Source organism: Hordeum vulgare, chromosome 3H (assembly GCF_904849725.1).
Source record: "Hordeum vulgare subsp. vulgare chromosome 3H, MorexV3_pseudomolecules_assembly, whole genome shotgun sequence".
NCBI classification, from domain to species: Eukaryota; Viridiplantae; Streptophyta; class Magnoliopsida; order Poales; family Poaceae; genus Hordeum; species Hordeum vulgare.
In genome coordinates this window covers 521,934,373-521,961,656 of record NC_058520.1, presented here as the reverse complement: position 1 = coordinate 521,961,656, position 27,284 = coordinate 521,934,373, and the positions used below count along the sequence as shown (strand labels likewise).

The 27,284-nt window shown below is 49.9% G+C and overlaps 1 protein-coding gene across 1 annotated transcript; it reads left to right on the top strand.

The window, feature by feature from the left end:
• Nucleotides 1-11,412: 11,412 nt before the first annotated feature.
• Nucleotides 11,413-26,939, top strand: LOC123441958 (probable LRR receptor-like serine/threonine-protein kinase At2g28960). The gene is made up of 12 exons (XM_045118115.1): nt 11,413-12,277; nt 13,736-14,306; nt 14,838-15,337; nt 15,915-16,059; nt 16,498-16,569; nt 16,656-16,721; nt 16,797-16,905; nt 17,407-17,725; nt 24,733-24,968; nt 25,126-25,255; nt 26,077-26,136; nt 26,215-26,939. Exons 1-12 carry the CDS (start codon nt 11,413-11,415, stop codon nt 26,865-26,867), a joined length of 3,726 nt encoding a protein of 1,241 aa, XP_044974050.1. The 3' UTR covers nt 26,868-26,939.
• Nucleotides 26,940-27,284: the final 345 nt, after the last annotated feature.

The following is a 27,284-nucleotide window of genomic DNA, read 5'->3' as shown; positions in this document are numbered from 1 at the left end:
CGGTAGAAGTGCTCGACGAAGACCACGACCTCTTCCGCGGCGGGTGCGGGAGCGGTCTCGGAGCTGGGGAGGCGCACCAACACTTGGGAGGCCGGGGGCAGCAGTCGATGGTGACGGAGCGCCTCGATGTGCCCCTCGTCGACGTTGCTGCCCAACCAGGCTCCCTGCGAGGACGCCTTCTGCGTCGACGACTTCTTCGAGGAAGAACCGCTGGCCATGGTTGCGGGTGGCGAGAGCTTGAAGTAGTCGGCGATGTCGCGACGGCGAAGATGAAGAAGACGAAGGGCGCGAGCTCTTCTTCTCAGGACGCAGGGAGGAAGAGAGCGCAGATGCAGGGCGAGAAGAGGGGGCGAATGGCTTCCTCGGAACCCTCGCGTCCCATTTAAACCCCCACGAAGCGTCGTGGGGAGGGGATCCGATGCGCACCGGGCCCCATTAATCCCGTGTATTACGGGCGGTAACGCTTCCCTAAGCCCAACCGCCGCGGAGTAAATCCGCAGAGGATCTCCCGCGCGGAGGCCGAGGGGGCGTCGTGGCGGGACCCAGGGCCCTGGCCCGGTCCCGTCAGCAGTAATCGCCATCATTACGCCCGGCGGGGCCTGGCACGTGGCGTTCTCCGAACAAGTTACGACTAGACCGAGGCGTTGCTTTGAAGCCACCCGGTTTCGAAGCCGGCGTCCTTCGCCGCGAATAGCGGTCAAAATATCAAGACAAATCAACAAGACGGTGAGGCCGCCCGCCCGCAGGCGGCAGACCTCGCCAGCTTCGGGGACTACTGTCGGGGGGATAACCCCGGGGTAGGCTCATCAAGCCTATTCCTTCATTTTCGGCCCAATGGACATGGAGGTATGAAGATTCCCAAGGCCCAAGTCTTCTGGACGGCTAGGCATCACCTACCGGCTAGAGGACGAGGCGGACACCTTTCTGGCCGGCCAGGCAACCCCTGCCGGCTAGAATCCAGGCGGCCTCCTCTTCGGAGCCGACCTGGTCCCGCCAGCCGGACTGGGGAGGAGGCGGTCACACTTAAGACGGCTGGCCAAGCAGGCTAGCCGGCCGAGGATCACAAGTCACATCAGATCGTAGGTCAGGAAGAGACCTCACGATTAAAGGTAGCTACGCGTCAGCAAAGGTACTGGATCAGGGCGCTCGGCAGGTACGAGCGTCGGCGGCCACGCCGCTGACCTACCCCGGCTCTGATCCATCACCTAGCATAGTGTCGGACCGTCACACTCCCACTCCATTACTGCACTCGGCGTGGGGAACAGTGGAGGCGATCATACTACCTTCCCATGAAGAATCTCGTGGGGCGACGCTTGACCTACAGCGCGTGCTCAGCGTCAACCTTACGCGAGAGCCTCATTGGCCATCCGACGGATCCCACGGGCAATCGAGACCATGCCGCCGGCGGGGCCCCCATCGACAAGACAAGACCCTTGTGGGCCCCTGGCCAGCCGGCGAAGCTGCCAGCCGGGTCCCACACTTGTACCCTTTAACCATATTGTAGGCCGGCGGGTTTGTCTATAAAACCCCCCGGTCGCCCTCCATGCAACGGGACCGATCATTCACCAGTCATTCAACACAACACATTCACCAACCACACACAGAGAGGTAGAGACGAGCCGGCTGCTCCCCTCTTCCTCCTCCCAACACAGCTACAGGAGCGACATTGTACTCTGTTCCTATCCATCAAACACTCCGGCGGGATTAGGGGTATTATCTCTATGAAGAGCCCTGAACCTGGGTACATCGTGCGTGCCATGCGTGTACCAACCTCGTTCCCAACGCCCACCTTTGTCCCTTCGGTTCTCACCGACTTTAGCCTACCTATGGCATATGTTGTGAGTATTCACCGACACATAGATCCCACCAAAGAAATCCCCTTCATTAGCATTCTTATTCAGCCTCCTTGCTATTATAGCTCCCATGTTCAAACTCTTGTCACCCGTCACTGCGCTCTTAAGGATAGTAAGGTCGGGTGCGCAGAGGTGACAATGCTCAATCTTGTCATTAATGCAACTGCCTATGAAGAGGGCAAAGTAATGCAAGGCAGGAAAATGAATACTCCCCATGGTAGCTTGTGTAATGTCTCTAGTTTCTCCAACAGTAATACCAGAGAAAAAATCTCTAACCGAAGATTTAGGAGGATCATCGAGGCTACCCCAAATAGGTATTTTGCAAATTCTATTGAAATCCTCTAAATCCATGGTATACGATTTATCATAGAGATCAAACAGTGCCGAAGTGTCACGGCCAACTGAAAATTTGAATCTACGAACAAAAGAGGTAGTGAGAGCAACATAGTGTTCACATGTATCGGAGATGAATTCTTCGAGTCCGGCGTTGCGAACAAGTGAATCAAACTCGTCTTTGAAACCTGCCTCAATCATAAATTCATCAGAAGGCCATTCACATGGTTGTACCTGCGTGTCCCTTGGTTGCTAAGGATCGGGCTCCCGAATTGCAAGACGGGGACCTCTCTTGATTGAGGAACCACCATGATAGTTTCTCCTGAACATCTTCCTTCTCTGAAATTTTCAGTGACCCAAAGGAAAAATGAACAAGGCTAAACTAAACTAGTAGCAACTACTCCCACAAGTGCCTAGAGACCATATTACGCATCAAAACTACTTGGGACCAGCTAAAATTAGCATGCAAAGCTCAAGAACAGGGTCACCAAGGTAGCAAAAATACGTGAAGTATAAGGCACTAGAGCAAAAACTAATTGGCCCAATGGAGGACTCACTTACCAAGGAGTAATTCCCCCAAAACAGTTCGGAGAATGGTGCTTTGAGCAAAGAGATAGAACATGGGTTTGAGCTGCGAAACTATTTTTTCTGGAGGTAGGAGAACCAGATGAGAGCAAGAATGAGTGAAGGGGGTAACTGTGGGCCCCACAAGCCTGGCTAGCGCGTACAGGCGGTGCCCGCGCCCCCTGGGCTTGTGGCCCACTGGTGCAGCCCCCAGACAAACTCTTCGTCTCAGTATTTTTCAAAAAATCCAGAAAAAAACATACTTGATTTTCAAGACGTTCATAGAACTTTTATTTTCGGGGTACTTTTCTACCGGACGCTAAAACAGAAAACAGGGAAAACTAAACTAAATCTATCATTTTTCTTCTAAGAAACATAAAGTGAAAGCTTGGAACACAGGTTTTGACTCCTTGATTCATCCATCTCATGGTCATCGAAAGAAATCCGTCAATGGGGTTGATCAAATCCCCTCGACAAAGCTTTTCGAATCGCAAAAGAGAACGGGGAATTTTTGAACAGTCACTAGGTCACCTCAATGGGGATGTGTATTTCCCCAACAAGCAAATCATACTTCATCTTACCACGAGAAATAGGGCATTCAAAGCTCCCAATAAGAATCGATGAAGTTTTTTCGATAGCATTGATGCAATGTACTCGATATTGTTTCTTCGGAAAGTGCACCGTATGCTCATTACCGTTGACATGGAAAGTGACATTGCCTTTGTTGCAATCTATAACAGCCCCTGCAGTGTTTAAAAAGGGTCTTCCGAGGATGACAACCATGGCATCGTCCTCGGGAATATCCAAGATAACAAAGTTTGTTAAGATAGTGACGTTAGCAACCACAACAGGCACATCCTCGCAAATGCCGATAGGGAAAGCAGTTGATCTGTCGGCCATTTGCAGAGAGATTTCAGTGGGTGTCCACTTATCCAGTTCAAGTCTACGATAAAGAGAGAGAGAGGCATAACACTAACACCGGCTTCAAGGTCGCATAAAGCAGTTCTAACGTAGTTGCCTTTAATGGAGCAAGGTATAGTGGGCACACCGGGATCACCTAGTTTCTTAGGAGTTCCACCCTTGAAGGTATAATTAGCGAGCATGGTGGAAATGTCAACCTCAGGTATCCTCCTCTTATTAGTCACAATATCTTTCATGTACTTAGCATACAGAGACATTTTGAGCATATCTGTCAAACGCATTTGCAGAAAGACATGTCTGATCATTTCAACGAAGCGCTCAAAATCCTCATCATCCTTTTTCTTGGATGGTTTGGGAGGAAAGGGCATGGGTTTGTGAACCCATGGTTCCCTTTCTTTACCATGCTTCCTAGCAGCAAAGTCATTCTTATCGTATCTTCTATTCTTAGACTTTGGGTTATCAAGATCAACTGGTTCAATCTCCACATCCTTATCATTGCTAGGTTGAGCATCATCATGAACATTACTATTGATATGATCATTAGGCTCATGTTCATCACCAGATTGTGTTTCAGCATCAGAGACACAGACATCATTTGGACTCTCAGGTGTAGCAGCAACAGGGTTGCTAGCGTGCAGGTTCCTATCATCTTTCTTCTTCTTTCTAGGATGACTAGGTGCATCAGTGCTAACTCCTTGAGAATCTTGTTCAATTCTCTTGGGATGACCCTGAGGATACAAAGGTTCCTGGGTCATTCTACCGCCTCTAGTGACGACTCTGACAGAATTGTCATTCAACTCATTGAGCAAGTCATTTTGAGCTTTAAGTACTTGTTCTACCTGAGTAGTAACCACAGAGGCATGTTTACTCACAAGCTTAAGATCATTGACGTTTCTGTCTACACAAGCACTTAAATGACTAAGCATACGAGCATTATGTTCCAATTGTCTCCTAACATAATCATTGTAACTCTGTTGTTTGGCAACAAAGTTATCAAATTCATCCAGGCATAAGCTAGCAGGTTTATCAAAAGGAATATCACTCTCATCAAACCTACGCAGAGAATTTACTTCTACTACCTGTATCGGGTTATCGAGACCATGGATCTCTTTGATAGGTGGTAGATTTTTTACATCTTCAGATTTAATGCCTTTCTCTCGCATAGATTTCTTGGCTTCTTGCATATCTTCAGGATTGAGGAATAGAATACCTCTTTTCTTCGGAGTTGGCTTAGGAGGTGGTTCGGGAATAGTCCAAGCATTCTCATTGCACAAGATATCATTCAGTAGAATCTCAGCTTGTTCTACAGTTCGTTCCCTAAAAACACAACCGGCACAACTATCTAGGTGGTCTTTGGAAGCATCGGTAAGTCCATTATAGAAGATATCAAGTATTTCATTCTTCTCAAGAGGGTGATCAGGAAAAGCATTCAGTAGCTGGATAAGCCTCCCCCAAGCTTGTGGGAGACTCTCTTCTTTAGCTTGAGCAAAGTTGTATATTTACTGCAAGGCAGCTTGCTTCTTATGGGCAGGGAAATATTTTTCAGAGAAGTAGTAGACCATATCCTTGGGGCTACGCACACAATCAAGAGCAAGAGAAGTGAACCAGGTCTTAGCATCATCCTTTAGCGAGAAAGGAAACAGCTTGAGGATATAGTAGTGACGGATCTTTTCCTCACTAGTGAATAGGGTGGCTATATCGTGCAGTTTGGCAAGATGGGCTACAACCGTTTCAGACTCATAACCGTGAAAAGGATCAGATTCGACCAGAGTGATTAACTCAGGGTCGACAGAGAATTCATAATCCTTATCGGTCACAAAGATAGGCGAAGTAGCAAACTTCAGGTCGTATTTCATCCTAGCGTTTAGAGATTTTTCTTTCCACTTGCGCAGTAATTTGTCAACATAATAGCTATCCTTACACGCAAGAAAATCCTCAGCTATCTCTCCCTCCATAACATAACGCTCAGGCATAACAGGCAATTCAGGCATATCAGGAGAGCTAGTTCTAGCATGCAAAATAGCAGGTTCTACTTCAATGGCATCAGCAGTTTCAGAAATATCATCACATCTAGCAGCAACTCTAGAAATTGTGCATCAAGGAATGCACCTAGTGGCAAAGCAGTATCAAGCATAGCATCATCAAGCATAGTATCAAGCATAGCATCATCAGGCATAGTATCAAGCATAGCATCATCAGGCAAAGCAGAAGTAGCATCATCAAGCACAGGTGACATATCAAGATTTCTAGCAGGAGGTGATGTCGCAAACTTACTCATAACTGAAGGTGAATCAAGTGCAGAGCTAGATGGCAGTTCCTTACCTGTCCTCATAGTTGAGGGCAAGACTTTAGTTCTTGGATCTATCAGATTCCTTATAGTGACCAGCACACGTAAATCCCAAATAACTCAAAGAATATAGTTGTGCTTCCCCGGCAACGGCGCCAGAAAATAGTCTTGATAACCCACAAGTATAGAGGATCGCAACAGTTTTCGAGGGTAGAGTATTCAACCCAAATTTATTGATTCGACTCAAGGGGAAGCGAAAGAATATTCTCAAGTATTAGCAGCTGAGTTGTCAGTTCAACCACACCTGAAAGATTAGTATCTGCAAGCAAAGTATCAGTAGCAAAGGGGTATGATAGCAACGGTGCCAGAAAAAGGTCTGTTGACGGCAGACTATTCCTGACTTGTTGTATCAATGGCGCCAGAAAAAGGTCTTGCAGTAGGTAACAACAAAGTAACAAGTAACAGCAGTAGTGACAACAGTAGCAAGTAACAGCAGTAGTGACAGCAGTAGTGACAGCAGTAGCAAGTAACATCAGTAAAAGATTCGTAGGCATTGGATCGGTGAAGGATGATTATGTGAGATGTGATTCATCATGTAACAGCTATAACACGGAGAGATAAGTAACTAGCTCCCGTTCGTCAATCTAATGTAGGCATGTATTCCGTATGTAGTCATACGTGCTTAGGGAAAAGAACTTGCATGACATCTATTGTCCATCCCTCCCGTGGCAGCAGGGTCCTAATGGAAACTACGGGATATTAAGGTTCTCGTTTTAATAAAGAATCGGACCAACGCATTAACACTTGGTGAATACATGACCTCCTCATACTATGGTCATCTCCGAGAGTGGTTCCGGCTATTGTCACTCCGGGGTTGCCGGGTCATAACACATAGTAGGTGACTACAACTTACAAGATAGGATCTAAAACACACATATATTAGCGACAACATAATAGGTTCAGATCTGAAATCATGGCACTCGGGCCCTAGTGACAAGCATTAAGCATGGCAAAGTAGTAGCAACATCAATCTCAGAACATGGTGGATACTAGGGATCAACCCCCGTCAAAACTAACTCGATTACATGATAGATCTCATCCAACTCATCACCGTCCAGCAAGCCTACGATGAGATTACTCACGAACGGTGAAGAGCATCATGGAATTGGTGATGGAGGAAGGTTGATGATGACGATGGCGACGATTTCCCCTCTCCGGAGCCCAGAACGGACTCCAGATATGCCCTCCAGATGAAGAACAGGAGGTGGCAGCGCCTCCGTATCATATGGGGGGTGGCCGCGCCACCTGGGCTTGTGGCCCACTGGCTCACCTCCTCCGGTGGATCTTTGCGCACGTATTTTTCATTAATTTCAGAAAAATTCTTTGTAAATGTTTAGGTCATTCTGAAAACTTTTATTTCTGCACAAAAATAACACCATGGCAATTCTGCTGAAAACAGCGTTAGTCCGGGTTAGTTTCATTCAAATCATACAAATTAGAGTCCAAAACAAGGACAAAAGAGTTCGGAAAAGTAGATACGATGGAGACGTATCATGTTTGCATTCTCGTGCTCATACAAATGTTGATTGCTAGACGGCGGTAATGACCACTTTGTATCACGAAACAGAGAAGTTGTTTGCCTTTATCCATGATTGGATCATATCGAATGGAGTGCCAAAGTGAACACAACTTGTGGTCTATCTCAACGTCGGCAAGAAGAGGAATGATAGTTCAAGATCCCACCAATAAATTGAGCTAGATGATTAAGACGATGATATTGCCATCGAGAATGGAAGATCCATCATGCCAAAGATAACGACAAGTCATGGGAAACAAGTGGGAGAAAGGCAAGGGCCTCCCATGACGCCGCGGCAATAAAAATGTCCTCCACATGGACGAATATTTTTTCGATGAGGGAGAACAAGAAAAAGGAGAGGTTCAAGCCCATATTGGATGCACAAAATGAGAGGATGGATTGGGACCGGGAGAGGGCAGAGACGAAGCTGGAAATTGAGAGGGAAAAGATCGAATTGGAGAAGCAAGAGGCGACGATCAAATGGAAACTCAAAAAGGCCAAGACATTTGACAAGATTGAACTTGAAAATGAGAGGTTGCAACTCGCACGGGAAGCGGAGGATGCCAAGATCATGTTGGCAGAAGACACCCTCTTGAATGAGCATGCAAAGAAATGGCTTGCCGAGAAGAAGAAAGAGACCAACGAGTGTGGGGAGTATGAGGCGATGAGGGCGGCTGTGACATCAGCGGAGCATGTGGCAAGGATGCACCCGGAGCATGCAACCGAGATGCAGATGGAGGAGGACGCAAAGATGGCCAAGGAGCACGCGGAATGGATGACGTCCGACCAGTGATCCGGCCAGCAAGCAAGGCAGCTGTCATGCTCGACATTGATTTCATTTTGACATGTCCAAAATGTTAAATTATGATTTGCTTTGTTTTATTTTGAACCGTTGAATTCAAACAATTTATATCATATGATTAACATGCATTGATTGTATGGATTTAAGGCTCCGCATTTAAGGTATACGAATGTGTGACGGTTCATATAAGGGGTTGACGAATCCTGTTCATGGACGAACCCACATGTGCACGTGGCATATAAGGGACTAATTTGTCAAGGTTATAAGAGCAACTCCAACCGGTCGACCAAAATGGACGGCGATTTTATCCGCTTTTTGTTTGTTTGGATCGGCCCGCTGGACACCAACGTCTGCTTCCGCGTTTGAATCGACGCATGCGTTCAACGCTGGCCCGATCCATTTTAACGACCCGTAAAAAAAGGAAAACTATTTTTTAAAATAGAAACAAACAATAATTAAATATTAAAACCGACCACGAAGGCTGACGAGAGTCCGCGCGTCCCCATTACATCAATTAAATATTTTAAAAACCGATGTCCCAGGCGTCCTTGTCGTTGACGTCGGGGCTGGTGAGGTCGATCTCAACGGCGTTGATGTCGGGGGCGGGCTGTACCGGCGCGGGCAGTGTTGACGGCAGCGGTGGCGGGGGTAGCGCAGCACGGACGCGCTCTAACGCCACGCGCAGCGCCCTCCTATGCTGGAGGTAGGCGACCTCTTCCGGACGCAGCACGGGGGATACACGAGAGGAGGACTTGCTTTGTTTTGGGCGGAGCCGGCCATGGCTGTCGGCTCGAGTTTAGTCGCCGATGAGGGAGCATAGAGGTGGCGAGATGGAGACGGGGGTCTGAAAGCAGATGAGCCCGAATCCTCGAATAAAAAAAGCCGACCGCGGTCGCTCATGCATGGGCCCGCATAGGGTGACCGTCATTAATTAAGTTAGCCATGGGTAGTTGGATGACCGGGGGGTGTGGATAGGGCAGACCCCGAGAGGGTGCGCACGCGTCCACGCCGATGCATTTCAGTTCTAAATTTGGAACAAAAATGAATCGCGGACGCAAAACGATCGCGTTTTGGCAATTGATTCGCGTACTGGGTCATTATTTTTATTCATACAAACCTAAACGGAGGACGACGGATGAAATGGATAGTCCAATTAAAATTGAGCCCTTGCAGTCTGTACAGGTTCCCGACGGCGTACTGGTGAAAATTCAATGAGTAATACATCCGATTGAGATTTGAGAGCCTGAGGGGGCGCATGCGTACGTGCTCTATGCCACCTTGGTACTCGTCAGCTCGCTCAGAGTAAAACATCGTTGAACTCGTCACGAAGTTGCCCTCTTCTTTTCGTCTTATAGTAATGGCTATCGAACTACGCTTTGCTATCTGGTTCAGAGAATGTGAAACACATGTCACTAGCGGCCTCGTCGTAGCGTAACACACATAAGACTGGTTCAGAGAATGTGAACGCGTGTCGTTGTAGGAGAGCATTCCCACTAACTGCCTCGTGGTACCTTAACACACATACAACTGGTTCAGAGTAGTATGTGAACGCGCGTGGCTGTAGGAGCGAATTCCCACCAGCGGCCCCGCCGTAGCGCCCTGTTATTGTGGGGGTGGCCGCCGCAGATCTTGAGGGCCTCTTTAGAGCATCTAGAATTGGGATTTTTTTTAAATAGTACATTTTTAAATAAATTTCAAAAATATTGCATAATTTTAAAAAAAATCGAAACTAATAAACCATCGGCCTAGCCAAAGCCGACTGGGTCCAATCGTCTTCGCCGAAGCCGATTAGTCCCTGTCGGCCTTGGCTAGGCTCATAGGCCTCTCGGCCCTGTATAATTGATACTAATTTGTTTAACCATGATCAATTAGTATTAATTGACCTATTGACGATCAATTAGTATTAATTAATGTTGACGAAGTCGATAGGTGTATGCATTATTTTTACACAACTAACATTTTCTGATGACAAAATAGCCCTCTAATTCTCCGCGTGACAGATCCAGTTACTCGATGAGGCAGCAATATTTTTTTCCGCCATAATTTATCGCTCCCGACTTCCGGTGAGGAGTTCAATACATACGCTCGGGGTTCTCTGGCAGTGGGTTATGAGGCAATTTGGTCTTCGTCAGATGGTCGACCCACCCCCTATAGAGAACCCGCTGACAAACCAAATTGCCTCATAACCCGCTGTTGTGACATCTCCTCGACGAAGACATCAAAAATGATCTTCGATTTCCTCGTCCAGTAACCACGATCTCTTGTGCATGGCTCACATATACCGTCGGGATATCTAGCATTTATGGTTGTTTGCGCGTACGGCTGTGAGATAACCCCGGTGTATGTATCGAACTGCTCACCGAAAGTCAGGAGCGGTAAATTATGACGGAAAAAAATCTTGTCGTCTGATCCAGTAGCCGGATCTGTCGCGCGGGAAATTAAAGGGTTATTTTGTCATCAGAAAATGTTAATTACATAAAAAATCATGCATGGACCTATCGGCTTTGCCAACACCATTTAGTACTAATTGGTCACGAGTATGCCGATTAGTACTAGTTGATCATGTCTAAGCTGATTTGTACCAACTAAATAGGGTCGAGAGACCTATCGGCCTAGACAAGGCCGACATGGACTAATCGGCTTCGGCCAGGCTGACTGGATCCAGACGGCTTTGGCTAGGCTGATGATGTATTAGTTTTGAAAAAAAAATGGAAGTGCACAATATTTTTCAATTTTATTAAAAAAAGGTATTATTTTAAAAAATGCTTATATCTGTTTCATACGTCCGGGCAGGCCGTCCGGTCACTGCTTAGTCACGAAAAATCGACCCACACGGATTTACTAAATGGGCCTCAAACGTCCGGGCTGACCGACACCTCTCATATCCAGCCTAAAATATCGGGCGGATATGTGTAGCCTGGGCACGGCCGTGTGACTGCCTGTCCCACCATCGACCCCACCGTCGTGTCAGCCCGGCCCACCACCAACCCCGCTAAATACCCGAATCGGGAAAATCCTAGACATCTGGTAGTTCACGCTACGTCCACTCCACTTCCCCTCCCCACGCTTCGATTCGATGGCCGGCGACGGAAGTAGCTCCGACGGATTAAACGTCGATGTGGAGGAGGTGGACCTCCGCATCGTGTTGCACCGCCCAATGCAGGACCAAGGCAGCCCCGACGGCGGTGGATCTGCATCCTTCGGGCCCGTCGCACGCCAACGGAGCGCCGACGGTAGTGGATCTGCATCCTCCGAGCCCGTCACATGCCGACAGAGCGTCGGCGACGTCACAGGCCCTTCCCGCGAGGTGTGCAGCTTCGTTCGCTCCCGCTTCGGGAAGTCCGCTCCAAGTCAGCTACGCCGCCCACCTCCACCACCTTCTGCTTCGGAAGCGTTGTCCGGCCACCGCTGGGTCCTCGTGCCCGCGTCGGGGACGGGGCGCACGAGGACGCCGGAGTCCGAGGCGCGCGCAGGCCGTCGCAAGCAGCAATGTGCTAGGGAGAGGGGGGAGGCGCTGGCCACGCGGCGTTTGACCTCGAGCGCGTCGGTCGACCCCGAGGACGCGCTCCTCACGGGCGTTCTTCATCACTCGTTGGCGACGATGGAGATGGATGCACGCCGCCTCCACGGCAAGAATGCCAAGGCGCTCCGACTGGCCATCCAGTTATCGGAGCGCGAGGCAGTGAAAGAGGCGGCGGCGAAGGCGAAAGTAGCCCGCCACGTGGAGGAGCGGGATCGCCTGCTCCGCAGGCTGTCCGGCATGCGGTGCAGCTCCTACGAGGACGACAGCGACCTCTTCACCACATCCGGCTCTGATGACGACGACGACGACACTCCAGGGCACACCAACGCCTACACGGAGGAGGGGCACAACGGCATGGACAACTGGAAGGGGAAGGGACGGCGAGGAAACGATGATTTCCTTCGCCCTTCCCCGTTTTGTTCATATTTTAATTATGCTTAAGTAGTTTCTAGTATGAATTTATCGATGAACTATGATCCTTTTGTTCGATGAAGTAATCCGATTTGATGCAAGATATTGATCTCTTGTTTTACGTAACGTTGCATGTGTTTATACGGATATGAGGGTTCAGATATGAGGGATGCGGATGTAGAAGACAAAAAATAAGAAGCATCCAGTAAGTGTCCGTAGGCGCGTCCGAACACGTCTGCACACGTTTGAGGGGCCGTATTTGCAAGGCCAGGTGCTCTTATCCCCGGATTTTAAAACGCATAGAAAGAGAATAGGATTGAGATGGCATATCTCTTACTGTGAGCCATGCTGGTCATCATGATTAAACCATAGCCACTCCACTTCACTTCATTTTGTTTGGCTTATCTCTGGTTTTCTTCGACATGATCGTATGGCGCCCCAACTCTAGGGTGGCAGCTCATCCCTGCGACGTCAAGCTCCAGATCGAAGGTTAACACCAACATATATCACGGGCCGTCCATGCGGCAAAGGCACAATCCCACGCCACCTTGAACGAGGAAGCCCCCCGTGTCTATATTCTTGAAAACCGATAAAGGGGGCAAAGTGCACCCTCGCCGGCTCGCCCGAGAGCATAACCGGGCGGTCCGTGCCATGGCCCGACTACCCTCCAAAGAGGAGAATGAGGAAACTCCACTTCAAGTTACGTTTTCTATTTTTAATTAAATACAAGTTGCATTTTCTATTTTTAGATGAATGCAAGTTGCATTTCTTTGACGAAAATGGTACTTGTTGATGAACAAAACGTTTTGCTTCATCCTCATTGTTACGCTTGAGGCCAATTCAATTGAAATACAGTACTAAATTGCTGTTTTATAAGTACTACGCACATGCTCTTGAAAAAAGTACTACGCACACAAGTCACTTGTCGCAGATACGAAGCTTGTTGATTTGCATGATTGCTTCCCGACAATGCATGAACCCAAGAGCACCATGGTATTCCGCTTCAGTTGCTCGGCAAACAAAAGACTGACATGGATCTTGGCTTTGTTGCTCATCATGATTACTCGACTCCATGGCCAGTCTACTTCAGGTAATGCAAACCATACCCTCCTAGCTTCATTTATCGATCCTGCGATTCTTTAATTCCTGCTCCACCTGCACATTCATATAAATCTTTTTAGAGGTTTCACTAAGAGACTACATACGGATGTATATAGACATACTTTAGAGTATAGATCCACTCATTTTGCTCCGTATGTAGCGTACTAGTGAAATCTTAAAAAAGACTTGTATTTAAAAACAGAGGGAGTAATTTGCTTCAGCATGCAACTAAATAAATCCCACTTTACTGAAATTCTTTAACAATAGGCGTATTATTAGCTACCGAATACCTAGCTAGTGCTACATGTCATGATCATCTTGAACCTGAAACACATGAAACCGATTCATATTCTCCGTTATGCAGGGTTCATAAGCCTCGACTGTGGATACAGAAACACTACTCCCTACAACGACAGCAAGATAAAAGAAATACAGCACCAGTCCGACGCTGGATTCGTCGAGGGCGGTTTGACCCACCAAATAGCAGCAGAGTCCATGCCTGGTGCCCCATATGAGAGCCAAAAAACCTTGAGGAGCTTCCCCAACGGCTCAAGGAATTGCTACACGCTGCCATCCGCCGCTGGTAAAAAGTTTCTGGTGAGGGCCTTGTTTACTTACGGCGACTATGATGGGTTGAACAGAACTATGGACGGGTCGCTTTTTCGGTTTGGGCTCCATATCGGCGTCAATTTCTGGGATACGGTGAACTTGACAAATTCGGATCCATTGTCCACAGTATGGAAGGAGGTGCTCACCATTGCTCCGGGCGACTCTGTGTCGGTCTGCCTGATAAACTTCGGTTCAGGGACTCCGTTCGTGTCTGCTCTGGAGCTGAGGCCGCTGCTAGATGCGATGTACCCTTTTGTGAATACTTCGGTATCAGTAGGCTACTTTACACGCCTCAGATTTGGTGAAGCCACTGACTTTGTCACAAGGTGAGACTGGCATCCATAATACTCCTAGTTTTGGATTAGAACTGAATTATGCCTATCAGTTGCTTTAATTATTTTTATTTTTATTTTGCGGAGGCAGTGGTTTTAAAACATGTTGGCTTGCTCAACACATTTGGAGTGTATGCTATTATGTATCCTAAATCCCGCACTTACTTCTAACAGAAAATAAATTGTACTCCCTCCATCCCATAATATAATATGTTACTTACAACCAATGTACTCAGGGAGTAAATCTAAACTTGCCAAGAATATGAGATTACCAGCTCCAATGGAACCAAAAAGTAGTGGTATCATGTTAGCTACAGTAGCTAGCTACTCCCTACATTCCTAAATATAAGACCTTTTAAAGATTTTACTATGGATTACATACAAAGTAAAATGAATGAATCTACACTCTAAAATATGTCTATGTACATCTATATGTAGTTCATAGTGAAATCTCTAAAAGATCTTATATTTAGGAACGGAGGGAATACTTACCTGTTTTCTCCTTGTCTTTTGTGTGCGATGCAGATATCCAGTGGACCCTTACGACCAGTTCTGGGAGGCCTGGTCTTTCGCCTCCAACACCTACCCCTGGATCAACGTGAGCACTAGCAATCAAGTGGAGATTCTCCCGGGTGACGACTACTTCAATGTGCCGGTGGCCATCTTCCAGAAGGCCACGACCCTAGACACAAACTACTCCATTATGAGTCTCAACGTGGCACAGGGGCAGAATCTGGACCCCGAGAGTGTCCGCCTTCTCCCAATCTTCCACTTTGCTGAAATTAATGATAACAACCCGAACAGAAGCTTTGACATCTACAACTCCGGCGATGTGCTGCATCGAGGCTTCTCCCCGTCACGATTACAGGCCAACAGCCTATACGACAGCGGGCAGTTCTTGTATAATGGCAACGCAGAGTACACGCTGAACAAGACGCGCAGCTCACGCCTCCCCCCGCTCATCAACGCGTTCGAGGTGTACTCACTCATTCGGATGGAAAACTTCACCACCGAGCCCGAGGATGGTAAGACGACCATCGATCTGGATATTGCAAACTTATTGCACATCTACACTTATGACACATATGTCATGTACTCCCTTCGTCCGAAAATACTTGTCATAGGGATGGATGTATCTATATGTATTTTAGCTTTAGATACATCCATTTTTATCTATTTGTGCGACAAGTAATTTCGGACGAAGGGAAATATGTAGCACATTTGCATTATCATCATGCAGTTTATTCCATTGATGAACAGCACTTCCGGCTCCCTGCATTTAAACAAATCTTAGTGACTATAAAATCTCATTGTGTACTTGTGTAGACCCCCCCCCCCCTTGTCAGTGTCCTCGTTAGAGCAATAGAAAAAACTTTTAACCAGCTGATCCAGTAGAACAGTAAGCCATGCTCTAAAATTCAACCGCCAACAAACCAATTTATTCACTTCTATTAAATAGATAAAAGTTGCATAACAAATAACTTTACAACTAGTTAAGTTAATGTTTACATTCTTTTTAATCACATGATCGCCCATACCCAACATATAGAGCATTCTTTATTCTGTTCATGTTTGTTTCAATTTGTTTTTTGGGTGTTCTAGTCAATTACATGAAAGAAGTCAAGAAACACTACAATTTGGCACAAATAAACTGGAATGGAGATCCATGCTCCCCAAGAGAGTATTCCTGGGAAGGTTTGACTTGCGACTACTCTAAGAGAAAGCAGAATCCGAGGATTGTCGCAATGTAAGAACATAACCAGGATTTGTACCATCTACATTTCAGAATCTAAACATCAAGATTTTTTTTTAACCTTTGACGTACATTGCATTTTTTTTATATGGTAAGAAAAACTCGTCACGTGTCTTACTAGTTACTCCCTCCGTTCACAAATATAAGATGTTTTGGATATTTCAATATGGACTACATACGGACTGAATAAGTGAACAAACACACTAAAACATGTCTATATACATCCAATTCAGAAGAAAATTAGAACATCTTATATTTGTGAACAGAGGGAATAGTATCTTGAAAACACAGTTAATTTAGTTGAAAGCTTGAAAACACATGCAATTTACTGTAAATGAACCATAAAAAGATACTTAAATAATCTTAAAGAAACATGTTAGCTCAATACTATGGCTAAGTTAATAGACTTGTAATAAGTGAGTTGTTTTGCAGAGATCTGTCTACCAGTGGACTGAAAGGTGGATTGGTCATATCATTCATGAACATGGCATCACTGGAGAACTTGTAAGTGGTGCCTACCACTAAACATTAACGGTCTGAATCAGATTATTTTTGGCATTTTTATGACCCTAAGCACAGAACTTATGTAGGGATTTATCACACAACAATTTGACAGGACCTATTCCAGACTACCAAATAAAGTCACTCAAAGTTCTGTAAGTCTCTCTGCTTATTATAATATTTGGTTCATGATATAAAATTTAGAGAACGGTTCTAACTTTATTTTACAGCGATTTGTCATATAACCAGCTCGATGGACCAATCCCCAATTCTATTCTTCAAAGATCTCAGGCCGGTCTGCTTGACTTAAGGTTTGCAAGCTCCGTTGCACATTTCCTTTTCTTTTAACTGAATGTTTCACAATTTCCGACTACTGAAAAAACAGATCAAATTAAACAACTATACTGAAAAGAAACAGGGTTCAGCTTTATAGAAAAATCAAGGTTTAGCAACAGTCTTTGCACATAAAATGGAAATACACCGCACTTCACCAAACAAGAGTTACACAAGTTTGACTTTCTGTGGCCAGTTTGGCTGGTGTTATATTTTGTGGCGTGCCACACTCCCTAACGCCATGCCACAGCAGCCCCGTTATGATTGGAAGATGCCTCCATTTTATAACAAGACTAACCTGCTAAACATTTACACACTCTGAAAGAACAAACTTCATAGTTTCTCACCTATGCACTCTAGAAGAAGAAACTTCATGGTTTGTCAATTATGTGCAGTTACTAATGTCCTTATCTGATTCGCATATTGAATGCCCATACACATCAAAGCTTTTATAGTTACTATTAGATGCTAGTCCATGTAACTGAGGGCATGCTTGAATCAATGTAATGCTCTGCACAAGTGTTGCTTCACACACTTCTTGTGGCACCCAAATGGGCCATCACAACTTTGTTGAATTTGGTAACTGTTCACGGATATGACAATAGACCTGCTGTAGCTAACATCTTACCAGTTTATTTTTTCTGTATGTTGTGTAATGGTGCCACCAGATTAGAAGGCAATCCCGTATGCTCAAAAGTCAAAGATACGTATTGTTCAAATAAGAAGAAGAAAACCACATCTACCGTGGTCATCGCAGTGATAGTTCCTGTAGTACTGGTATCCCTCCTAGTAGTGATGTGCATACTATGGAAATTATGCTGGAAAGGTAAAAAAAATCGCTCTTAAATTCCCTTTCATCAATGAAATAGGTCATTGACATTAGACAGCAGCTTCACACCAGAACTTTCATGTAAGGGTATCTCCAATGCCGACCCTCAAACCACCCACAACCGTCCGGACGTGCTTTGCCATTCAACATGGTCTACATTGGTCCGTTTGGCGATCTGGACACACTTTTTCCCGCAAACCGAGGACAGACTGGGGGAGGGGGATTGCAGGCGTTCGGACCGCTGCCACGCCCACGTTTGACTAACATGGCCCACAAAAAAACCCTCTCCCGCGCCCACGCGCTTTCCCGCCCGAAACCAGCTGCCCCTATTCATGCTGGACCAAAGCGGATGTGACCGTCACGGGAGTCAGCACTGAAGAACCTCGCCGGCCGAGAGCGCCACCCGTTGGTCGCCTGCTACGCACGTCTTCTCTCCGCATTAAAACGACATCTTTCTGCCCGCCTACCTCCATTTAACCGATGCATGTGCCAAGGAGCCTACTCCGGCGCCCGAAGCGCCACACGTTCGTTCCTGTGCCGGACGGCATTAAACGCCTCTCCATCCGCCCACTATATAAACATGGCCAGGCCAGGCCGGGCAAGAACCACACCCCTTCTCCGCTCTCTCCATCTCCTCCTTGTACAACACCCGCCATGGCCTCCGACAAGCAGAAGAAGGGGTTCTCACGCATTTCAGCGGCCATGGCCTCCGGCAAGCAGAAGAAAGAGTTCTCTGGCATTGCAGCGGCATGGGTTGCCTGGCGAGCCAGCCCGATAGAGGTTGGCTTGCTGGCAAACCCTCCGAATCCGGCGCCACCGCCATCGCCATCGCCACCCCCTCCTTGCCCGTCCAGGCTGGCCAAAGCCATCTCCCGGCAAATCCACCACAAGCCATGGTGGCAACGCGTCAGGTAGGTGCGGGAAGAAGCCATGTCTGCGGGGGCCGGCATGTCCGCGGCCATCGCGGATAACAAGGAAAAGTAGATCATGGGAGTACGCCGCCGCTCGGGTCCCAAGAAGGCCATTGCCACTGCGGCCCGGGGGTACACAGCCGGTGTCTTGCCCGGCGAGCAAGGGCGTAGACCATGGCGACCGTCTTCCCCCGCCTGAAAACCAACTTTGGTCAGCGCTTCACGTAAACGAAGGGATCATATCCCCTCTCGTTGAAGCTGTTATGACCGGTACAACGTACCAACGGAGGAGGCCCAATGGGCAGGGTTAATTACGGGCTTAGCCCAAGTTATCTTACCTATCTTAGAAGTCCAAGTTATATTAGAGTCCAAGTTATCTAGGGTTTAGTGGAGGTTGTCCTCCTTTATAAACACATGTACCCCTTCGATATTAATCAGACAATAAACAGTATATTCTGTTGTCGTCTCCCTCAGGAGACGAGAGCCCCAAACCCTAGCCGCCTCTCTCTCTCTCACGCCGCGACGGCGCCCAACCGCCGGCGCCGGCGTCCCCAACCTCGCAGCCCGCACTTCCACCCCTACAACCTACGTCCGAGACCTGGTAGAACCCTAGCCTCTACCAATTTGGTATCAGGTAGCTTGGGTTCGATGAGTTTGTCGGACCTTCCCACCACCACCGCCGCCGCCACCACCGCCTTCCCCGCCACTTCACAGCAGCCGTCGCCGCCGCACCACTCACCGCCGCCGGCCACCTCAGGTCCGGCCGCCTCCGGTCCCGCGGCCCTGGCGGCCGAACCCGCCCCCGTCCTCTCCCCGGCGGAGATGTCCTTGGCGATCCGCGACCTCAACCTGGCGGTCTCGAACCTCCGGACTCTCCTCCAGGCTCCGTACGGAACCCCGCCACCACCGCCTCCGCCGGCGGCGCCCTTCGCGCCACCGCCCCCGGCGACTGTCGTGCCCCAGGGCCTGCCGATCACCCAGGTCCGGTGGCCGCCGTCGCCGTCCCCGCTACCGACGTGGATGGACACGCCGACCTACACGACGGCGCCACTACAGCCGACGGTGTTGCAGCCACCCGCCCCCACCTTCGGGGGGTTCGGCGGGTACACTAATCCGTACGCCGGGAGCTCCGTGGTGCCGCAACACTCTCCTTCCGCCGCGCTGGGCCGTCACGAGGGCACCTACGCGGCCTCGCCACACGTGCAGCAGCCACCCCGCTTCACCAAGCTGGAGTTTGCCACCTACGACGGCACCGTCGACCCCCTGAACTGGCTCAATCAATGCGACCAGTTTTTCAGGGGGCAGCGGACCATGGCGTCCGACCGCACGTGGATCGCCTCGTACCACCTCCGTGGCGCCGCCCAGACTTGGTACTACGCCCTCGAGCAGGACGAGGGCGGGATGCCTTCATGGGAGCGCTTTCGCGACCTGTGTCTCCTCCGGTTCGGCCCCCCCATACGTGGGAGCCGCTTGGCCGAGCTCGGTCGCCTTCCCTTCACCACCTCGGTGCAGGACTTCGCCGACCGCTTCAAAACGTTGGCCTGCCATGCGCCTGACGTCACGGCTCGCCAACGCGCCGAGCTCTTCGTCGGCGGCCTTCCCGACCACATCCGCATCGACGTCGAGATGCGCGACCCCCAGGACCTGCAGACGGCCATGTATTACGCACGCGCGTACGAGCAGCGCGCCAACGCCCTGCAGCAGGCGTTCCCGGGCCGCGGCACGCGTTCCCCGACCCGCCCCGCCCCGGCGGCCGCCACCCCGACACGCCCCGCCCTGCCGGCCGCTACGGCGGCTGCCCCCGCGCCGACACGCACCTTCCGGCGCTTGACGTCGGCCGAGCAGCTCGAGCGGCGCCGCAAGGGCCTGTGCTTCAACTGTGACGAGCCGTATGCGCCGGGTCATACGTGCGCCCGCCTGTTCTACTTGGAGACCGTCGACGACGCGGAGGTGGAGGCCCTCACCGCGGAGCTCGACACCACCACACTCTCCGAGGTCGGCATCACGACCTACGGGCCGGTCGACGCGACCGCCTTCGTCGTCTCCCTTCATGCCATGGCTGGCATCAAGACGGCAAAGACGATGCTGCTTCCGGTGACGATCAACGGGGAGCGTCTAACCGCGCTCGTGGACACGGGTTCGACGCACAACTTCCTGTCCGGGACGCCATGCGCCGCCTCGCACTCCAACCGGCGGGCTCGGAGAAGTTCAGCGTCACCGTCGCCAACGGGGACCGCCTTGCTTGCCAGGGGGTGGCGCGGCAGGTTCCCGTTCTCATCGGCGACGAGCCGTTCTCCATCGACTGCGTCGGCATCGACCTGGGCTGCTACGACTTCATCCTCGGCATCGACTTCCTGTCCACTCTCGGCCCCATCCTTTGGGACCTCGATGTGCTGTCCCTCATCTTCTGGCGCGAGGGCGCCCGTCGCGTTCAGTGGACAGGCATCGGCGGCTCCGGCGCCGTGACTCCACAGCTCCAGTTGATGGCGTCCGCACTGGACGAGGCGCATCCCCTCCTGGCCGACCTCCTGCAGCAGCACAGCGACATCTTCGACGAGCCACAGGGCCTCCCTCCCGTGCGGCCCTGTGACCACCGCATCCACCTGCTGCCGGACACGGCACCTGTAGCCGTGCGTCCGTACCGGTACCCTCAGCTGCAGAAAGACGAGCTCGAGCGTCAGGTGGCGGTCATGCTCGCGCAGGGCATCATCCGGATTTCGACATCGCCGTTCTCCGCCCCGGTGCTCCTTGTGCGCAAGTCCGACGGCACATGGCGCTTCTGCATCGACTACCGCGCCCTCAACGCCCTGACGTCCAAGGACAAGTTCCCCATCCCCGTCGTGGATGAGCTCTTGGACGAGCTACACGGAGCGCGCTTCTTCACCAAGCTCGACCTTCGCTCGGGCTACCATCAGGTGCGCATGCACCCTGACGACATCGAGAAGACGGCGTTCCGCACTCACCATGGCCACTTCGAGTTCCTGGTGATGCCGTTCGGCCTCTCCAACGCGCCGGCGACCTTCCAGGCCCTGATGAACGACGTGCTCAGCCCATACTTGCGCCGCTTTGTGCTTGTTTTCTTTGATGACATTCTCATCTACAGTGCATCTTGGGCGGAGCATCTACAACATGTGGCCATCATCTTCAACGAGCTTCGAGCGCATCGTCTTCACCTCAAGCGCTCGAAGTGCTCGTTCGGCACGACCTCCGTCGCGTACCTGGGGCACGTCATCTCGGCGGACGGGGTAGCGATGGACGCGGACAAGGTCGCCGCCGTCGCCGCGTGGCCGATCCCGCGGTCACTCCGCGGCTTCTTGGGCCTCCCCGGCTACTACCGAAAGTACATCCGGGACTTCGGCCTCATCGCCGCGCCACTGACGCGTCTCCTTCGACGCGACGCCTTCTCCTGGGACGAGGAGGCGACTACGGCATTCGAGGCTCTCCAGCAGGCGCTCACGACGGGACCCGTCCTCCAGATGCCAGACTTTGATATGCCGTTCATCGTGGACTGCGACGCCTCTGGCATCGGCTTCGGCGCCGTCCTTCACCAGGGCGAGGGACCGCTCGCCTTCTTCAGCCGCCCCTTCGCCGCTCGCCATCACAAGCTCGCGGCCTACGAGCGCGAGCTTATTGGGCTGGTTCAGGCGGTGCGCCACTGGCGGCCTTATCTTTGGGGCCAGTCATTCCGTGTGCGCACGGACCACTACAGCCTCAAGTTCTTGCTGGACCAGCGCCTCTCCACAGTTCCGCAACACCAGTGGATCAGCAAGCTCTTTGGCTTCGACTTCACTGTTGAGTACCGCCCCGGCCGTCTCAACACGGTCGCCGACGCCTTGTCCCGCCGCGACACTGAGGATGTCGCGGACGACGTCGCCATGGCTGGCACTATCATGTGCATTCGCTCCGGGCCATCTTTCGCCTTCATCAACGACATTCGTCGGGCAACTTCGACGGCCGTGGACGCCCAGGGCCTGTGCCAGCGCCTTGACGTCGGCGAGCTGGACGCGCCCTGGCGCTTGGACGAGGGGCTACTCCTACATGGCCGCCGCATCTTCGTGCCCGACCATGGCGACCTGCGCCACCAGGTCCTGACCTTGGCGCACTCTGCAGGGCACGAGGGCGTGCAGAAGACTCTCCATCGTCTCCGTGCTGATTTTTACATCCCCGGTGATGGCGCGATGGTCCGCGACTGGGTGTGGTCATGCGTGACGTGCCAGCGGAACAAGACGAAGACACTACGACCCGTGGATCTACTGCAGCCGCTGGACGTACCCTCCCAGGTGTGGGCGGATATTTCCATGGACTTCATCGAGGGCCTTCCCAAGGTGGGCGGCAAGTCCGTCATCCTCACGGTGGTTGACCGCTTCTCCAAGTACGCGCACTTCATCGCCCTGGGTCATCCATATACAGCCGCCTCCGTGGCACGGGCCTTCTTCGACGGCATCGTCCGCCTCCATGGTTTTCCGTCGTCCATCGTCAGCGATCGTGATCCCGTGTTCACGGGACATGTCTGGCGGGATCTCTTTCGACTGGCGGGCGTGAAGCTCCGCATGAGCACGGCGTTCCACCCTCAGACAGACGGCCAATCCGAGGTGGTCAACAAGGTGATCGCCATGTACCTGCGCTGTGTTACTGGTGATCGTCCACGAGCTTGGGTGGACTGGTTGGCGTGGGCGGAGTACTGCTACAACACCTCCTATCACTCCGCCCTGCGCACCACGCCTTTCGAGGTGGTCTACGGGCGCCCACCTCCGGCGATGCTCCCTTACGAGCCTGGGACGGCTCGGTCCGAGACGGCGGGCGACTTACTCCGCACCCGCGACGACACTCTGGCTGTGGCACGCCAGCGTCTTCTCCAAGCACAACAGCTGGCTCGGAAGTACTACGATGCTCATCATCGCGAGGCGGAGTTCGCGGTGGGCGATTGGGTGTGGCTGCGCCTCCTCCACAGGACCATGCAGTCTCTGGACCCGCGCTCCAAGCGCAAATTGGGACCTCGCTACGCCGGTCCCTTTCGTGTGCTGGAGCGTGTCGGCACACTCGCATACCGCTTGGAGCTGCCAGCTGGTTCTCGCCTGCACGACGTCTTCCATGTCGTCTTACTGAAGGCCTACCGCGGGGACCCTCCTACAGCGACACCGGCCGTTCCTCCTACTTCGGATGGCCGCCTCCTTCCAGCTTCCGCACAGGTGGCGAAGGTGCTACAGGCGCAGCAGCGTCGCGGCGTCTGGCATGTCTTGGTACAATGGACCGGCCTGCCAGAGGAGGAAGCGACTTGGGAGAAGCTCGACGATTTCCGCCAGCAGTTTCCAGATGTTCAGCTCGAGGACGAGCTGTTTGAGAAGGCGGGGAGAGATGTTATGACCGGTACAACGTACCAACGGAGGAGGCCCAAATGGGCAGGGTTAATTACGGGCTTAGCCCAAGTTATCTTACCTATCTTAGAAGTCCAAGTTATATTAGAGTCCAAGTTATCTAGGGTTTAGTGGAGGTTGTCCTCCTTTATAAACACATGTACCCCTTCGATATTAATCAAACAATAAACAGTATATTCTGTTGTCGTCTCCCTCAGGAGACGAGAGCCCCAAACCCTAGCCGCCTCTCTCTCTCTCACGCCGCGACGGCGCCCAACCGTCGGCGCCGGCGTCCCCAACCTCGCAGCCCGCACTTCCACCCCTACAACCTACGTCCGAGACCTGGTAGAACCCTAGCCTCTACCAGAAGCATATCCCTCCAGGGCTACAGGTAGTCTGACAAGCGGATTGCCGGACATCGGAAAGACATGTCGTGGGAGTGGAGATCCGTTGTGGCCAACATTAGACTAGGTTGAGCCTTGTCTAGTATGGTTTAGTTAAAATATGTCCGAAATGTAAATTGTTTTCGGCCGGTTAGAATAAAAATCATCCGGGTTGCATGCAATTCGTCCCGTTTGTTTAAACTTGTTTGAAATGTAAGCGGATAGCATTGAATGGCCCTATCCCGCATCCGTGGATTGCCACACCCCCCCCCCCCGGTTGTCCGCGGACGGATGCGGTGTCGGGTTTGCGGGTCAACATTGGAGATGCCCTAACACACTATTTTTTGAATCCACAGGAAAGTCAGGAGACAATGAGAATTATGCTATGTATGAAGAGGAAACACCCCTACATATTGACATTAGACGGTTCACGTACGCAGACCTGAAATACATAACGAACGACTTCCATTCAATCGTTGGAAAAGGAGGTTTTGGTACTGTTTATCATGGCACAATGGAAAATGGTGATGAAGTAGCTGTTAAGGTGCTTATGGAGACATCAATAGCAGAGTCAACAGACTTCCTTCCTGAGGTATACCACGAAACCAACTAGGTCCAATCAATGATTTCTTCTACAGAACGTAAATTAAAAGCGTGCAAGATATCAACCCTTGGAGAGTCCATATCCAATTAAATGATGCAATTGGCTTCAGCTATAGGATGATTGGTAATTGTATCTGTTGCTGCAGGTGCAAACCTTGTCCAAAGTTCATCACAAGAATCTCGTGACTCTACAAGGATATTGCCAGAACAAGAAGTGCCTAGCTCTCGTTTATGACTTCATGCCCAAAGGAAATCTTCAACAGCTTTTAAGAGAAGGTTTTCTCTCCACTATTTCAAAAATTTCTATCAAGCATAGTTGACTTAGATAATGTTCTATTCCATTCAAAATCAACTACTACACAGAGACCCGCACGCCAATAGCTTTCATTAACAACTTGGAAGCCACCTACCACCAAATTTTATATTGTGCGTTACCGCATAATATAAAGTTTTGCACGGCCTAGAGTAAGTTAAAAAAAACTCAGATTAAATAAATCTGACTTTGACACCCTAGACCCTACTGTACACAGGAGTATTTGTTTTGTTAAAATATGATTTTTTTTTTGTTAAAGGTGTGGTTGATTGCATAGGCTGCTATTACTGCTGCTAATCAGTACACTTGAGTTGGTGGACCTAGTTCTTCTTAGAGCTTCTCTTGTTTGGAGAATTCTTCTTACAATTATCAATTGTCAAATTCATAATCATGGCATGACCATAGATACTTGGCTAACAAATTGGAGCACCACAGTTACATATCTCTACTCAGTCATGATTATGACTCGATGGTTACATATTCAAAACCAGTAAGAAACAAAGCTATGACAGAAGTACATATTCAAAGAATACTTTAATAGTTTGGTTCTTTAGTTAATAAAAAATCTTTGTTAAATCGAAGGAAAAGCAGTGACCTCTCGAAGATCAAAGTGCCTATTTATACCGGGTTTAGACTATAATAGACCAATTGGTGTCATGCTTAATTATTGTGTGTTTTAACATCATTTCTGAAGTTAAATGTGCAAAAATTACAAAGCTAGTACATATGCTACCAAGCATGTATCTTGTGGCACTTACATTAACTTTGGTACATCTTGATGCAGGAGATGAGTACAGTTTGAATTGGGAACAGCGACTTCATATTGCACTTGATTCAGCACAAGGTTCAAATTTCATTTACATGCTTTCCTTTAGGTGATGTATGTGTTTATGTATGCATATGTTGACAAAGTAAACTACAGGACTGGAATATCTACATGAGTCATGCACCCCATCAATAGTTCACAGAGATGTCAAGACAGCCAACATCCTTCTGGACAGGAACCTGGTGGGGATAATAGCTGATTTTGGGCTTTCGCGCGCTTTTAGCGATGCACACACACACATATCTACTGTTGCTGCTGGCACTCTTGGCTACCTTGATCCCGAGTACCACGCAACTTTCCAGCTCACCATCAAGACAGACGTTTACAGCTTCGGCATCGTGCTCTTGGAGATCATCACTGGCAAGCCCCCGATATTGATGGACCCTCACACCTACCACCTACCAAACTGGGTACGCCAAAAGATTGCAAAAGGCAGTATTCAAGATATCGTGGACAAGAGGCTGTTGGATCAGTACGACCCCAGTTCCCTGAAGGGTGTGGTGGACCTTGCCATGAAATGCGTAGAAAGTGCAGCCATCGACAGGCCGAGCATGACCGAGGTTGTTTCAAGGCTAAAAGTGTTGTTGCCAACGACCCTGGGCGAAAAACAGTGTGCTTCCGCGTCCTCTATGAAGTCCATGAATGATGAAATGCGAAGGCAGTTCCACTTGTTGATTTCTGGGGAAGGCAACGACGAGAGCTCCAGCTCGAGCAGGATGACAGAGTTGACCCCCTTATCTGGACGGTGAAAGGAAAATGCCTACCAAGTTATTGTTGCGTCTGTTAGACAGAGTTTGGTAATTTGCCCAACTTGCCATTATTGGTTGTTAACAAACAGAAATCCAGTCATTTTATTTCCATTTTCTGATCTTGATTGTTGTTTGGATGAGGGGCAAAAAATAATAATTTGTGCGAACTTTGGTATCTAGTTCAAGTAAATTTCAAACAGGGAGCACCTGCAAGTGGTCTGGCTAAACACTGCTAAAAGCTAATTGGCACTCGCACATCAGGTTCCAGACCAGATCTAAAACAAGTGGTCTGGCTAAACACTGATGCTTAAGAAGTCCGCATTTTAACCGTGCCCAATCCGTATTGCAATGCTGTTGAATCGGATTAAAATTCGCGCTCCTACTACCAAATCCTCTGAGCATTTCCCGAGTTGGAGC